This window comes from Phyllostomus hastatus, unplaced genomic scaffold, assembly GCF_019186645.2.
Source record: "Phyllostomus hastatus isolate PE091 unplaced genomic scaffold, TTU_PhHast_1.1 phas_contig_159, whole genome shotgun sequence".
Lineage (NCBI taxonomy): Eukaryota > Metazoa > Chordata > Mammalia > Chiroptera > Phyllostomidae > Phyllostomus > Phyllostomus hastatus.
Genome location: NW_025333640.1, coordinates 39,856,509 through 39,870,983, shown reverse-complemented (window position 1 = coordinate 39,870,983; position 14,475 = coordinate 39,856,509). Strand labels below are relative to the sequence as shown.

Here is a 14,475-nt window from a genome sequence, read left to right as displayed (position 1 = left end):
GTTTCCAGGGGTGTGCGTGCGTGTGTGTGTGTGTGTGTGTGTGTGTGTGTGTGACTGCTCAAGAACAAAGGTCTTTGACGCTGGAAGGCGAACAGAGCTGTTCCCCAGGCCACATGTGGAAGTGCAATGCCGAAGACTAACTTTGGAGTTTTGGAGTTACGCATGGAAAGAATACTTCACGTAACCTAGACAAAACCAGAAACTGTAGGCTGTTATTTCATCTAAACCACAGTCTGACTGTTCCTCTGAAAACCCAAAATAAAACAGGGCTGGGCACCTGGGATAGCTGGGGGCGGGACTCGATCGGTGACACAATTCGGCATTTGTCACTAATTTTTTGCTCTTTGAAAGTTGGAGAGTTGTATCCTTCATTACTGAAAGATACTTTAGAATGAAAAATGATCGTAATGTGTATCTTTCCATTTATAGGGATCTGAAATGTCCCTTTTTATTGCTTTTTGTTCTTTGCCTTCTGAAAAATGCACTCCTGCATCCAGCCCGAAGCAGGTGGGAGACTCGGAAGGAGCTGCGGGCAGCAGAGCAGCGCTCGAGTGGGCGGGGCTCCTCTGCAGGCGCTCGAGTGGGCGGGGCTCCTCTGCGGGCGCCCGAGTGGGCGGGGCTCCTGTGCGGGCGCTCGAGTGGGCGGGGCTCCTCTGCAGGTGGGTGCTAGTCTGCGAGCACGCCTGTTAACACGGTGTGGGGATAGGAGGTGCCGGCGAGGTTTGGAGCAGCGGGCGCTCTCGCCTGGTGTCGTTTGGGGCGGAAATTGGTAAAACTGCTTTGCAAAGCTCTGAGCAAACTTGAAAAACCCGTGAATGAGAAAGTGAACCTGAACCACAAGGGCTCCCGTACTCCAGTGGAGCCACGGACAGTCAACCGTGTTGTTACAATGTAGACTGTTGCGACAGTTTTCAAATTCTTCACCTTGGGGCCACCTCAGATATCCCTCCCATTTTCCTGAGCTGGAAGTTTAGTTGACAATTACGAACCGGATGTCAGTTATCGCTGAGCAACTGTCCCACGTGCTAAACGCACGCTCACACGGTTACAGACGAGGCCCAGTCCTGGCCGCACGGGGAGTCTCGGGTGACTCGGGGCAGCCGACTGGAGGTCACTGCTGGAGCCGCTGGTCACGAGGGCACCGGCGGGATCTCCCGGTGAAAACGGGAGTGGAAGGAGCGATGGCCTCTGTTCCCCAAGGCGCAGCGGATAGAAAGTGCCCCGGGCGCACTTCCCGCAGGAGGCGCTGTCTCGGGAGGGCCCCGCAGGGTGGGGGTGGGTTTGCCTTGCGAACTGGCTCTGGGGGGAGGTGGGGACAGACTTGTGACCAGCGTGGACAGTGAAAGAGGAAAAGGGACGGAGCTCGGGCAGTGCGTGGTGTGCTGGAAAGGGATGCGCAGTGGCGAAGAAACTCGGAAAGTATACTGGAGCAGGACTTCACGACGGGCATGTTACAGAAAGAGGCGGAACAGCTTCTGTGACTTCCCAGGACGTGAACTTGCTAAGAGAAGCGCTACCCACGTGCAAAAGCACACCATGTCACTTCTGTCTGCTTGGGTGTCACAAGAAAGTCCTATCAGTTTAAAAGATTTAGGTCATTTTAATAAGGTAATTTTGGTGAGGTTAAAGTGCTAATTTTGCTGTGTGTGCTGAGGTTAAAGTGCTAATTTGCTGTGTGTGCGTTTAATATGCCTCATTACTTCGAGAAATTCACTGAGCGTTTTTCTCCGTTCGTTTTTTAAAAGCGGTGACCCCCCCCCGTTGGTGGTTGAAACAAGTAGCGGGGGTTTTATAGTGAAGAGCCTGGATGGGGAGCGGGTGGCCGCTGGTCAGGGTGGGGGTGTCGGGGCGGAGGGGCGGAGGCAAAAGCACCCGGGGACACGGACAACAGCGTGGTGATTGCTGGCGGTGGGGGGTGCAAGGGGACTAAATGGTGTTGGGGAAAGTACAACACAGAGATTTTTTTTAAAGTATATTCAAAGACTGCCTTACACTGGAAAGCCTTGAGCAACCACCCCAAAACCTGAAATGCTTTCTGATGGACATGAGCATCTTCCCCCTCCATGCTCAGCACTGAGAAGGGAGGTGTCTTCCGCACTTGGCAGAAAATGGTCAGGAACCCCAGGGAGCCCGAGGGTCCCGCGGAGTGGGCCCTGCAAGCCGCACTGCCGAACCGAACCGGTTCCCCACGTCACCACTGTACAGAAGTGACGGGGGGCGGCTGGGGTGGGGGGTGCACTGGAAGCCCATTCAATAGGACATCCTTCATGACCTACCCACCTTCCGCCCTGACTGGTGTGGCTCAGTGGGTGGGGGTTGTCCCACAACCTGAAAGGTCACTTGTGTGACTCCTGACCAGGGTGTGTGCCTGGGCTGCAGGTCAGGTCCCCGGGTGGGGGCTTGCGAGAGGCGACTGACCAGTTTCTCTCACCCCTGGAGCCCTCGGCCCTCCCACCTCGCTGTGGCCAGGAGCCGTCTGTGGTCGCAGTCGGCCGGGTCTGTCTGTGTCGGGCACCACAGCCGCCAGGCACCCCGGGGATAGCCGGGGCTGCGGTGCGCCCGTGTGTGCCTGCCTGGTCACCGAAATGCAGCCTCTAGGGCTTCCCCCTGGCGCGCCCAAGCTGCCATCGAGGTGCTCCTGTGCTCTGCGGCCGTGACGCAGCGGGATGAGGTGACGTGAGTGCCAGCACTTCGGCCCCAGGACAGTCCGTCTGAGGGCCCCCCTCGGTGACCCTGGGAGGCGGGGCAGGACAGCAGCAGGTTGCCTCGTGCCGCACGCAGTTTGAAAGCGAGGAGCGGCCTGCTCCGGACCTCGGTCAGCCGCGGGGGAAGGGGCCGAGGGAGCCGGAGCATGGGGCAGACACAGTGCAAGGCAGAGCTAAAACACGCGCGCTCAACTTTATTTGTCACGGTCACTCAAAGCTTGATTTTATCAACACAAAGACACTAAGAATTCTGTATCACGAAAACTTAAACAGTAGAAATAGCAGTGGCTTTATGAGTGTAAATTATATACATTAAATCAAATACTCAGAGATTTTCTCAACGTGGGAACCATACACATGAAATAAATGGCAGAAGGACCTAATAGCAGTGTTCTGTTGCTGTGGCCGATCAGTCACTTTGGGGCCTGAATAAACATTCCGGATCGTCGGACTTCTGCTGCTGTTGCAGCCTCACCTGCGTTCCGACGCCAGCCACTGGGCCAGAAGGGACGACTAAAAAGGCCTTCAGCGTTACAGTGCAAGTTCCCCCATCTAGCTGCGACCCTCACAGAAAAGGACCCGGCAGTGCCCCCGTCACCCGTGGCTCCCCGCTTTGGACAGTACGCAAAAGACTACGTTTACTCCGGAAAGTCAAACAGGCACCACAAATGGGGCGATCCTGCAGCTGGGTAAAGTGTCGGGCTCCTCATCTGGAGACGGAGCGGTGAAACCCGTCGCACGGTGTCGCCGACCCGGTGTCAGGCAGCGCGCGCCGGCTCGCCCTCAGTCGAGGACGGGGATTTTGTAGGCCACCGTGCTGCTCACCTTGTGGACCGTGGTGGTGAAGGAGCGCAGGCGCACCTGCTCCGAGTTGCTGATGAACTGCGGCCCCGACTCCTCCCACTTCTCGGGCACCACCAGATCCTTGTCCGTGTAGATCAGCAGATCGAAGGAACCTGCGTGGGAGAGAGGACCACTGGCGTGCTTTCTGGTCTGTCACCCCCGTCCCGGTCTCCGTTCCGAGACACTCAGCAGTGTTGGGAGGCCGTTCCTTCCCCCGGTTTCAGTGCAGGAGAGACTCGCTCCTCTCACTGCAGCTGACAAAAGACTGGAGTTCTGCTTCCTTCTGCCACCCTGTGACCGCCCCACCCTGCGCGCGTCCAGGGGACAGCTGGAGGAGGAGGGAGTGACTAGGGAGAGCGAGCCCCAGTGACAGCAGGGGTGTTAGTGATACTCGTGAGAGTGTGCAGAAAACAACGCAGTGGAAGGAGTCACACCCAACGGCCAAGAGTGAGTACTGCGGAACCCTGTCACCCCCGGCCTTTGCAGCATCTCCACGTTTCGGGAACGCACACCATGACTTTTGGTTTGCAATGCCCCCCCCCATCACTCACAGTACACATTAGTGATTAAGAGAAAGCTGGGTAAAGTTGGACACAGCGGCCCAGGCCCCCCCCGACAACGCCGCCCCGCGGGAACCGCGCCCGGCTTACAGGGGACCTCCAGCAGCGGCAGGAACGTCACGGTGGCCGTGATCTGTCGGATCACCGAGCGGATTTCATCTTGGATCGCCTTCTGCGACTTCTCCCGGGGCGCGCTGCCGAAGAAACCACGTCAGCTGGTTCGCTTTCAGTTTCAACGAGTTATTGCAAACACTGACAAACTTGCTTATTTGAGGGAATGCGCCCAAAAATCAAATAATACATTAAAAAGGAGGTTTTTATTTCCCCTTTTAGATGAGTGTAAGTGTGTCCTTAGGACCCGTCCGTAGCAGGCACAACGCGCACCCTCACTGGCCCGCCCACTCATCCCACCGGCTGCTTCCACGGCCGGTCTCGGCACCGGGCCACCGAGTACCAGACGACCGGGAGTCTGCCAGGTGGCCCACGCGAGGACAGCTTCACCGCCTCTGGAAATAAAAATAGCAAGCAGCATCTAAGACATTTAACTGGTCTAATCATCTCGGCATTTCGGCAGCGCCTCCACACCTTGCCCTGCTGCCCCAGACTGTTTTCAGGAGCGGCACGTCTCCCAACACAGACCGCAGGCGTCGGGAGCAAACGTGCCCTCACCGTGAGAAAGGGTTCCCAGTTCACAGGCGGCGGGCCCGGGGCAGGGCCGCGCACCAGCGGATCGAGCCGGGCACCTCCCCTCGGGGGTCTGGGCACTGCAGAGCTCGGGAAGGGTCTCGGGGCGTTGGCGGCAACGAAGGAGGACATGAGAGCTGCCCCGCAAGCCGGGAGAGCCCAGGGTGACCCCTCTGGTCAGAGGCGCCTGTAACCCAGCCCCTCGGCGGCCCGTCCAGTGCGCCACGCGCAGGGCTGGGCACACCCACGCGCACACGCACACTGGGAATTCGCTGGTTCAGACTAAAGGCGGTCACTTGCAAAGTGGGCCATCGAGACACATCGATGATATGTCAAAGTGAGCAAAGTACTTTTCCACAGGAGACCGAAAAGCTAATTAGCATAGGTTAGAAAAGATTATACTTTAAATGAAACTAATTCAGTATAATCAGAACTCATTTTACTAAAGAAACGTTTTGGGAAAAAATACAAGGTCTGCCCAGAAGGTGTCCAGCCCGTACTATGAAAAATATAGGCACTCATTGGAGAAGATACAAGACACATTGTACGCAGGACAATGCCGCCTCAGTCCCCTTCAAAGTAGGGGACTATCACATTTTCCTGAATCTCATCGATGGTCTGAAATCTCTTCCCTTTCAAAGGTGACTTTAGTTTTGAGAAAAGCCGGAAGCCATAGAGTGCCAAATCTGGGCTGTAGGGGCTCTGAGTCAGCTGGATGACTTGGTATTTCTCAAAAAAAAAACAAAAAAACAAAAAAAAAAAACAACAACTCTGCAGGAGACATGATGTGAGTGGGCGCACTGTCGTGATGAAACTCCCAGTCACCAGTTGCCCACAGCTGCGGCCTTCTGAATCGTCCAAATAGTTTCCACGGAGGAATGTTCAAGTTTAATGCAAAATTTGATAGATTTGTTGCTCTACTTGCTCAGTCATTTTGAATATGATGGCCACACAGTACACACGCTCACTCACTGCTATCTACCGCCCCCACTGACTAGTGCAGAGACATTGTCATTGTTCACACATGCACATTCCAGTCCACTGTCCTTGGCTGCCAGGTGACACTGATGTCACACAAGCAGTTCTCGTCATACTGACAATGGCGGGACTGTTCCCGGACAGGCCTTGTCTATGACAGTGGAAACAGTTTAATGTGTGCTTACCTGTCGTCTCTGGCAGTCTTGTCACACTCGATGTCAAACTGCCACCGTTCAAGGACCTCGCCACTTTCGATATTCGAGATGACCACCACCAGTTTCTGGACCGAGCACTTGTACAGCCAGTCTGCAACACAGGAGGCGGCAGCGGGTTTGCTCGGCCGCAGCACAAAGTGACTCTCCCCTGACCCTCCCCATCCCCGGCAGACCCTGGCCGCTGCCCTCTACAGCGCCTCCCACCGGCCAGCCCCTGTCCCCACTCTCCGCATGCGCAGCCGGGCCGGCCCGGGCGCAGAGGAGCAGCGAGCACACAGGCACAGGTGCTGACCGGAGCACTGGGCCGAGAAAGGCGAGGTGAGAGCTGTGACGGCTGCGAGGACGGCGAGGCACAAGGTGCAGGGACAGCGCGAGGCGGAGACCCTGACTTCCTCGGGGAGGCCTCACCTCCGAAAGGCCCGACGTCAGCTCCGAGAGCCCAGAGAGCCCACGGCAGGAGACTCGGGAAAGGACAGGGAGGAGCTCTGACCAGAGGAAGGACTGGAAGGCCCAGACCACCGCCACCGAGAAAGGAGCACAAACGGGCGGGGCTGCCAGGTGAGCAGGGGCCGGCCTCGCAAGGCTGCGGGGGCCGGCCTCGCAAGACTCTACTTCAAGAGCCCCGGAAGGCGCTGCTGTGTTTGCAGCAGCGTGTGAGGTAGCCGAATGTGCACATCAGACTCCTGTTCCGGCCGAGATGCGGAAAACGGACTGCTGGGACCTGGGACAACTAGTCAGCGCTACCAGCAGGGGGTGCTGAAGGCTCCTAGGGGGACAGACCGGTAGCGACGAGCAGCAGACAGGCTCCGGAGAGGCGGGGTGTAATGTCACGGTTAACTGGGTCACCGAGAGAGGACCGAGTCACGCCACTGGCTGGGCGGCCCATCCAAGCGCCGAGAGGGCGGGGGAGGGAGATGGGGACGGCCCTGGGTTTAGCTGTGCACACTGGCTTGGAAGCGTCCCTCAGACAGCTGCTCGAAGGCTTGTGGGGGCGGGGGGGCATTCCCCGGGGGCGGGGGCCGGGGGCCGGGGGCCGGGGAGGACTCGGGTGGTCCTCACAAGGCTGCTAGTGAGGCCGCGCACTGTCGCAGTCACCTGGAGAGACTGCAGCGAGCAGAGGGCCGAGACGGAGCCCTAAGTTGATCCTGGGAACTGGGACAGTGTACTGGGACATCAGCAGTGTTTTCTTGCTCTTTAAACACTGCAGTGATATTTAAGACTGGCGGGCCACCCAGGTCCCTGCTGCGTGTTCTTTTTAAAAAACTCTTTAAAAACGTACGGACACCCGCAGCTCCCGGGCGGCACAGCAAATGGGCTGCGTGTGCTCGAGCCAGCCGCGCTGACCCCTGGCTCAGACCCGCAGACTTTTATCCTCTTAGTTCTGAATGGGACGGGACTAGGGGGACGGGAAGGTCTGCGGTAGGTGGTGATTTTTTTGTCTTTTAAAATGGGAAATGATCCCCATCAAAACAAGTGAAAAGCACGAGAGAGAGAGAGAGAGAGAGAGAGAGCGCGAGCCGAGCTCACAAGGAAGCTAGAGGGATGGGACTGGAGGCAGACCAAACAGTCTCCCTCTCAGAAGAGCGAGTCCTCCGTTTCAACCGGAACACGAGGTGGACGTCACGCAGGGAGAGCTAGAGCTCGCGAGGTGAAAGGTCAGTGATGCTGCGTGGGCGAGTCCACTGTCTCCATCACACGGAGGCCAAGACGCAGGCCGCAGCTGCCCGCGGGGCCCTGTGAAGGGCTGTGGGTGAGTCAGCCCTGGCGTCAATCAAAACAGGATGTAATTGAAAAAAACGAAGCTACTCAAAACAAAAACCAGGATACACGGAATAAAAAGAAGCACTGTAGCACGTTTTGGAACTAGTACTTTGAAAAACCAAATGGCAAGATAGTGAGAAACATCCTACAACTCAGAAAGTTGAAAGTGAGAATTCCAAGCAGAAAGAAACATGCAAGAGAAAGTAGTGAACTTGTAGAAAAAGAAAAAAATCAATGCAAAACAAGTATTGATCCAACAAAAAAACTTCTTGAACCAAGAAAAAAAGAACATTTAGAAAAGGTTTAAATTTAGGCAGGATTTCTTAAAAACACAGGTGGAAATAGGTGAAAAATAAGAAAACTCTACTGGGTGCTCTATTATTTAGTAGTTCTTTCTTAATTTTTATTTTATCTTTAGCTACCAGGTTGAATCCAGCTTTATTTCCTTAGTCTTAATGATGGCTTTAGACTCTATGCAGGTACAGAAAATGTATCGTATTAAGACTATAAAGGCTTTTTTCCCCCACAGACAATAAATACCATCATAACTATGTAAAATTCCAACTGGTTCCATTTGGCCACACAAACTGCATGTCATTTTCTAAGCAAGTTGATGAAGACAGTTTTGTTAAGCTGTATCAGATTCCTAATACCAATCTATATCATTTGCTTCCTCCTAATTGAGATTCACTGTAATTGAGATGGCAGTTAATTTCACACTTCTGTGTACAAAGCCAAAAAATAACCACCAAAAGGCTAGAAAATGTGGATTCCAGAAGGATAAGTACCTTTCAGTTGTTCCACCACGTTGTTCAGGTATTTCATGAGCTCGGGGTCGGTAGTCACAAGCAAGGTGAGCCCGTATCTCTGCACTCGAGTGAAGGTTTCCGAGGGATAAATGCCTCGCTGATACAAAATGCTGTTGATGCCGAATGCTGGAGGCAGAAATGGTGAAGACAAGCCATTGTCATTTTGTAAGACCAGAAAATAAAACCTACTTAGATGTGACCTGGCTTTCAGGTTTCACGAACAGTATTAAGCTGTGAACGCCTAAACGTGTGTGTTTTTGTGTCCTGCTGAAAGCAGAGTGGGTATCAAACGCCATTAAACACCCTCAAAATCTTGTTTTTAAATAAAAGAGATATACATACTTCCATTTACGCGGCGACAAAAGGAAAATGCCACGCACGCGGTTTACCGCTGCCCAATTTCCCCCCACTGCACCCGAAGTCCAAACTCGGATCACGTGCCCAGAGAGAGTACCAGAGTTGGCTAGCGCCCTCTCCCCTCCTCCCTTCCCTCTCCGAGTCCGCCCAGCTTCCCGCAGAAGGTCCCACCCGCCCCGGCCCGCAGGGCGCCGCCCAGAGGGCGGTCTGCCTACCCGCCCCGGGCCGGCGGCGGAAGGGAGGGCGGGGACGGCGCGGCGCCGAGAGCTCGCGGTAGTCCCGCCCCGGCCGCAGGGCGTCCTAAGTCGGTGGCGGTGGGGGTTTGCGGGGGGGGGGGAGTGCGGGGCGCCCTTTCCGCAGCGCTCCCGGAAAGAGGCCGCTGCGCCAGCACAGCCTCGGGAGCCCCGGCTCCTTCTCCATCCTCACCGCATCGCGCCCGCCTCCGCCTCGCCTCCGACTCCCCGCAGCGCGGGAGGCCGCCACCCGGGGCCCAGCGGCCGCCCGCTCCCCCGCAGACCCCGGGCCTCCGCCCCGCCGCCCTCCCGCCCGGCCGCGCGGACGACTCACAGAAGAACTCGGCCACGATCTCGGCACTCCCACGCAGGGTGATGCCCTGCTCCCGGGAGAGCTGCCGCGCCATGGCCAGGCCCCCGGCCGCGGCGCGCGGCCCCAGCACTCGGCGACCGCAAGGCTCCGAGGGGCTCCGCGGCGGCTCCCGCCGGTCCTTTCAAAAGTAACGACGCAGCTCGCCGTCGCGTCTGCGCACGCGCCACAGACGCCGCCCCGCCCTGGCGGGAGCGGGAGCGTCACGCGGGCGCTGGAGGGGGCGTGGTCGCCAGTTCCGGGTCGTGGGCCGCGGCCCGGGGTCGCGGGCGGAGGGCGGGCCCCGGGGCTGGAGGCTGCTCGCTAGCCGACGGGCCGAGCGCCCAGGAGCGCCCCGGAGCGTTTGGGAGACGAGTTCAAAGTGCCGCGAACAGCCCCCGGGGTCCCCAGTGGCCGGGGCCGCGGCGTGCGGCCGTCCCCGAGGGGAGGAGCGGACCCGGGCCGTGGGGACCGTAGCCGGGCCGCCGGGGGCCACGTGGACGCAGAGAGCTTTTCGGGGCGCGGACGGCCAGGCTCAGAGACTCCGCGTCCGGAATCCGAGCCCCGGGAGCCGACGCCCGGCTGGCTAGTTTACTCCTGAAGCGGCTACGGAAACTACCTGCAAAATGGGTCGGGGCACTTCCCGGGCCCACGTGTTAGTTAACTCCCCGCGCTCTGGCCGCGTAGCAGGCGACACCGGCCGGCGGTGTGAACCGGGCCCGGGGGCTCCTCCGGGACCCTCGTGGTGGGCGGAAGTCAGGCTCGCCGTTCCGGCCCGGAGGTCCGTCCCGGGCCTTCGCCGGGTAGCTCTGCCCTGGGCCCGGTCACGGGGGCGGCCTGGCTCAGCTGGTCGGGCCGTCTCCCAGAGGGTCCCCGCCGCGGGCACGACTCTGGCCGCGCGCACAGCGGGTTACATGGGGTGCGCCCTCCAGGGGTCGCCAGTGCAGGGCCCTCTGAGGTTGCTGCCTGCAGCGCCGGTAGATGTCGGGCTGGATCCATTTAGGGGTCAAACAGTGTAACCGGGAATGGGCCGGCCTGACCCAGCAAAGCATGTGTCTATCCTTCCTTCTTAGCGGGAGGGGCGTGCCCGAGTGTGTGACTCCCTACCTGCTGCTGCACACCGAGCCCCCTCCCTCGGGAACGTGGCGGGAGGCGGGTTTCTGCATCACGGTGGGAGCTTCGAACTCGCATCCGAGTGGATGGGACTAAGGCACCCGGGACTTCTGGGTTCTCCGGGTCGCCATAAGGAAAGGGACACTTTTTTCAGAGCTACATTCAGCCGTGGCCGTGGAACGGAGAGTGCCCGGGGCAGTCTGGGTTGGGCGTTTTGCCGAACACGTGGGTTCCTGGCGCCTACCCCCTGGTCCAGTGCATTTCCCCCAGCCGCCGCCGCGGGGCGCTCTCGGGCACTGGAACGTGCTGGCCCGAACTCAGATGCTGCAGGACGAAACAGCAGGTTTTGAGGACGTGATACGGTTTTAAATCGATTGCTCGTTGAAATTGTACCTGACATGCATCGCAGTAAATAAAGCATCATTAAAATAACCCCACTTGTGTCTTCAGTTCTCAGTCTGACCACCAGAGCACTTCAAATGCCGGCTGCGGCCCGTGCCCGCTTCTGACCGCAGCGTGTTCTCCGTGGGCTCTCGGGGAAGACGCACCATGACCCGCCCCCCCGATGAGCCTGGGGAGGCCCTTGCGTGCGTGGCTCTTGGAAGAGGAGCTTGGTGGGTCTCTGAGCAGTGCAGGCCTGGGAGTCGGGGGCCTGGCCTGGAGGGGCGCCAGAGAGTTGGGGCACGAAGCAGTGCATCGGAGCCGACGCTCGGAACGGGTCGGGCGGACGACTGCCGCGGAGGGCGGACGGCGGACGGCGTGCAGTCCGTGTGAACCCGAAGGCCTGGCCGCAGTAAGCGCGGTGCGGCCGCAGCTGCGGGCCATGAGGAGGGGCTGCAGGACTCCGGGCCTGCGCGGTTCCCTGTGTATCGCGGCGACCGAGGCTCTGGAGCTTCGGAGGGGCTGGAGCGACTTGAGCTCTGACCTTGGCCCCTCGCTGTCTAAAGCATGCGCGCCTGACCTTTGTGCAGTGTTGTTTTTTTCAAAAAACAACTCGTTTTTATTCACTTTAATTCACAACTCAGTTCTTTCTAACGTGTATTGTTTAGGGGAATGCTGTTTGGACAAGGAGAAGTGCAAGTTAAGGTGATTTTTTTCTTTTTTTAGGAAAATTCAAGCAGAGTATATGACCAAACCTGTCACAATAAAAGAATAACCGTGAAAAAGTGTGCCCGTATTCCGTGTTAAGATGCCAGAACCAGAAACGCTCACAAACATTTCCCAAGCCAGAATCGAGTCTGACTTGAGACTGGAGGTGACTCGGTTAGGGACGCAGCTGAACAATCTCGCAGACGAGGACACCGAGGTCCCCAGTGCCTCCCCAGTCAGTCCGGCGCTCAGTGTCTGCTCACAGGCGCAGCAGCACGATTTAGGGGCCCTGGGTGAGTCTCTCTTTAAATTACATCTGTCTGAGGACATGCTGGAAAATGTCCCTGTCTTTAAAGGTCGTTTTAAAAAATGAACTGGTTTTAGAATGTGAGTTTTTACCAGATAACTTGTCAAGGAAGTGGCAGTTACAATCCATCGTAGATTTTGTTAATGCAAAGTTTCAACTGCCAGCAGGTGGCGCTGTTTCCACGTGAACTAGCATCTTAAAACTTCAGTTCCTGTTCTGTGCTTTCAGTTCAAAGTAAAACGAAGGAAAAATGAGTTTGGTGGTTTCCACTACATCAGAATGAATTGTCCAATTATAACATATGAAGCAACCGGCGTCCTTTTAAACATTTATCAGTGTGCCCGTGGGCACACACACCAACACCCCAGAAAAACGTTTATATTTACACTTACGTTGCACATTAAATTTTTAACAAAAACATTTTAAGTCATTGAATCATTATTCTTACAGACTTAGGAAAGTTTTTCTTTCCACATTGTCAGGTGTCACTGTATTCTTGAGGTCAACATCTTGAAATGGAGCAGTTTATTTTAAATCTGATACAACAGATACTGGATGATAATTTTAATAAGACATTCACCTAGTAAGTTTTGAAAAAAACATTCGTGCACATAGGTATTTAATTATGTAAGTCTGAAGGATTTGCTTATTTTAAAAAAGGGTGCTCTCATAAGCCTTGAAATTTTTCTTCTTTATATATATATATTTCATTTGTGAGAGGCAAGAATCATCATCATCAATTTCCTCCTCTGATGCTTAAGGCTTATTTTGTAGCTCTGATGAGTGTGCGTGTGTGTTTCATGGGCCTGAGGATTAAATCACGGCATGTGAATCCTGCAAGCCGTCTTCCCCCGGGCTCTGCCCCAGGACCCTGGTCCTCAGCCCCCGCTCGGAAAGGCAGCCGGCAGAGTTGGGTCACGGCCTAGCGAGGTCCACAGACGTATCTCTGTGCTGACGTGATCCATGGTTTTAATGATCCGTGCGTGCACAGGATGTTAAATGTTACCTTTAGTAAAAGTGGAGTGCTGAATATTATTGGAAGCATAAATGTCCCTAGTTCTTATCATGAAAAGCATGGGCCGCCTTTATCAGAAAGCATTCTCATGTTTTCTTAGGGTTTCATTTTCTTACTTCTATCATAATTCTTTCAAATAGTGACACAGAGTCACTTGGAAGATTTTCGATAGCTCACCCATGGTTGGGTGCCAAAAGGTGTAACTTGCAAGGTAGGTTGTGCTCCCGGTCACTTCCCGGAGACTGTGGAATGCAGTGCGTGCGTGTGGGACACACGTGAAGAACGGGTTCTGTGGTCAGTCGGGCTTGACAGCACAGCACATTTTAAAATGTAACACATTCGGAACAAACCAGAACAGTTGTAGACACGCAAACTAGCAGTGCGGAGCCTGAGCACACCGTGGTTGCTGGTAAATTGGTGGAAATAGAGTTAATGTGTTAAATGGTTTTATAATTATATATTAAAGTTGGCCCATTTATGGCTACAGTGCATTTTTAAAAATATTTTATTTATCTATTTTTAGAGAGGGAAGGGAGGGAGAAAGAGAGAGAGAGAGAGAAACGTCAATGTGCAGTTGCTGGGGGCCGTGGCCTGCAACCCAGGCATGTGCCCTGACTGGGAATCGAACCTGCGACACTTTGGTTCGCAGCCCGCACTCAATCCACTAAGCTACGCCAGCCAGGGTGCTACAGTACATTTTTAGCTTGTTGCTTTTGAATATTTCGTATATAGGGTTATTTTTGTTATTGCTTAACATGAAAGCATAGTTGCTTTCTGTCAAATCTACCAACGAATGATAAAACTAAGATTTTGAGTAAGTGGGAAAGTATCTTTTGAAGAGCTCCATAGAGGAAAAAAAACTATAAATATAGATCTTTCTCAAATATTTGTCAATACCGCTTTATAAACATGTATAGGAAGAGAAGTTTTGTGAAAACATGAAACGTACTTTAATCCATTTATATAGTTTTCCCGTTTTGGTGAAGTTGGCCTTTTTGACTGGAGCAGTTCTCATCACCTGCCTTCCTTCTGTTCGTGGCTCATCCACGCAGTGCGGTAGTGAAGCCACATTTACCAGGTCACCCATGAGCCACGCACACTCGTTTTATCTTCTGTGCTGGGGTTGCAAACTGAGTGGGACGGCGAGTCTCGCTCCCGAGTAGGGCGCCCGACCCACCTAGCGTCACGGAGCAGCACGGAGGCTCGCTGAGCTCCGGGTTCGGGTTCAGGGTCGGGGAGCCGGTGGGCGACAGCGGAGCGGGGTCTTTCTGACGGCTCCGTCCGTCCCAGCGTGCTTGTGAGCAGGGGTGCTAGCTTCTCACGCGGAACTCGGTGGGGGGGGGTCTCTGTGCTAAGGTGGTCTTTCAGGCGGCCCAGCCTCTTTAACTAAACCTGTGCTGTGTTATCCTAAAAATAGGAGAAAGCTTGAAATCAAGGTTTATTTAATGAGTATAGCT

At 55.4% G+C, this 14,475-nt stretch overlaps 2 protein-coding genes across 2 annotated transcripts in view; one reads left to right on the top strand and one right to left on the bottom strand.

The window, feature by feature from the left end:
- The window catches only part of LOC123813669, a 69,535-nt gene that overhangs the window by 34,021 nt on the left and 21,039 nt on the right, over nt 1-14,475 (top strand). The gene's annotated exons all lie outside the window — the stretch shown is intronic.
- Nucleotides 2,880-9,676, bottom strand: MAD2L1 (mitotic arrest deficient 2 like 1). Its single transcript, XM_045831303.1, has 5 exons — nt 9,480-9,676; nt 8,535-8,681; nt 5,956-6,076; nt 4,199-4,302; nt 2,880-3,661 (listed from the first exon to the last, which is right to left on the bottom strand). The coding sequence occupies exons 1-5, from the start codon at nt 9,550-9,552 to the stop codon at nt 3,489-3,491; spliced, it is 618 nt and encodes a 205-aa protein (XP_045687259.1). The 5' UTR covers nt 9,553-9,676; the 3' UTR covers nt 2,880-3,488.

Excerpts from the sequence above, each read along its gene's own strand:
- MAD2L1 (XM_045831303.1), bottom strand. The coding sequence starts at position 9,552 with ATGGCGCGGCAGCTCTCCCGGGAGCAGGGCATCACCCTGCGTGGGAGT. Across the intron at positions 6,077-8,534 it reads CGTGGTGGAACAACTGAAAG|ACTGGCTGTACAAGTGCTCG; the intron begins GTACTTATCCTT and ends CCTGTGTTGCAG. Across the intron at positions 3,662-4,198 it reads GCCGCTGCTGGAGGTCCCCT|GTTCCTTCGATCTGCTGATC; the intron begins GTAAGCCGGGCG and ends TCTCCCACGCAG.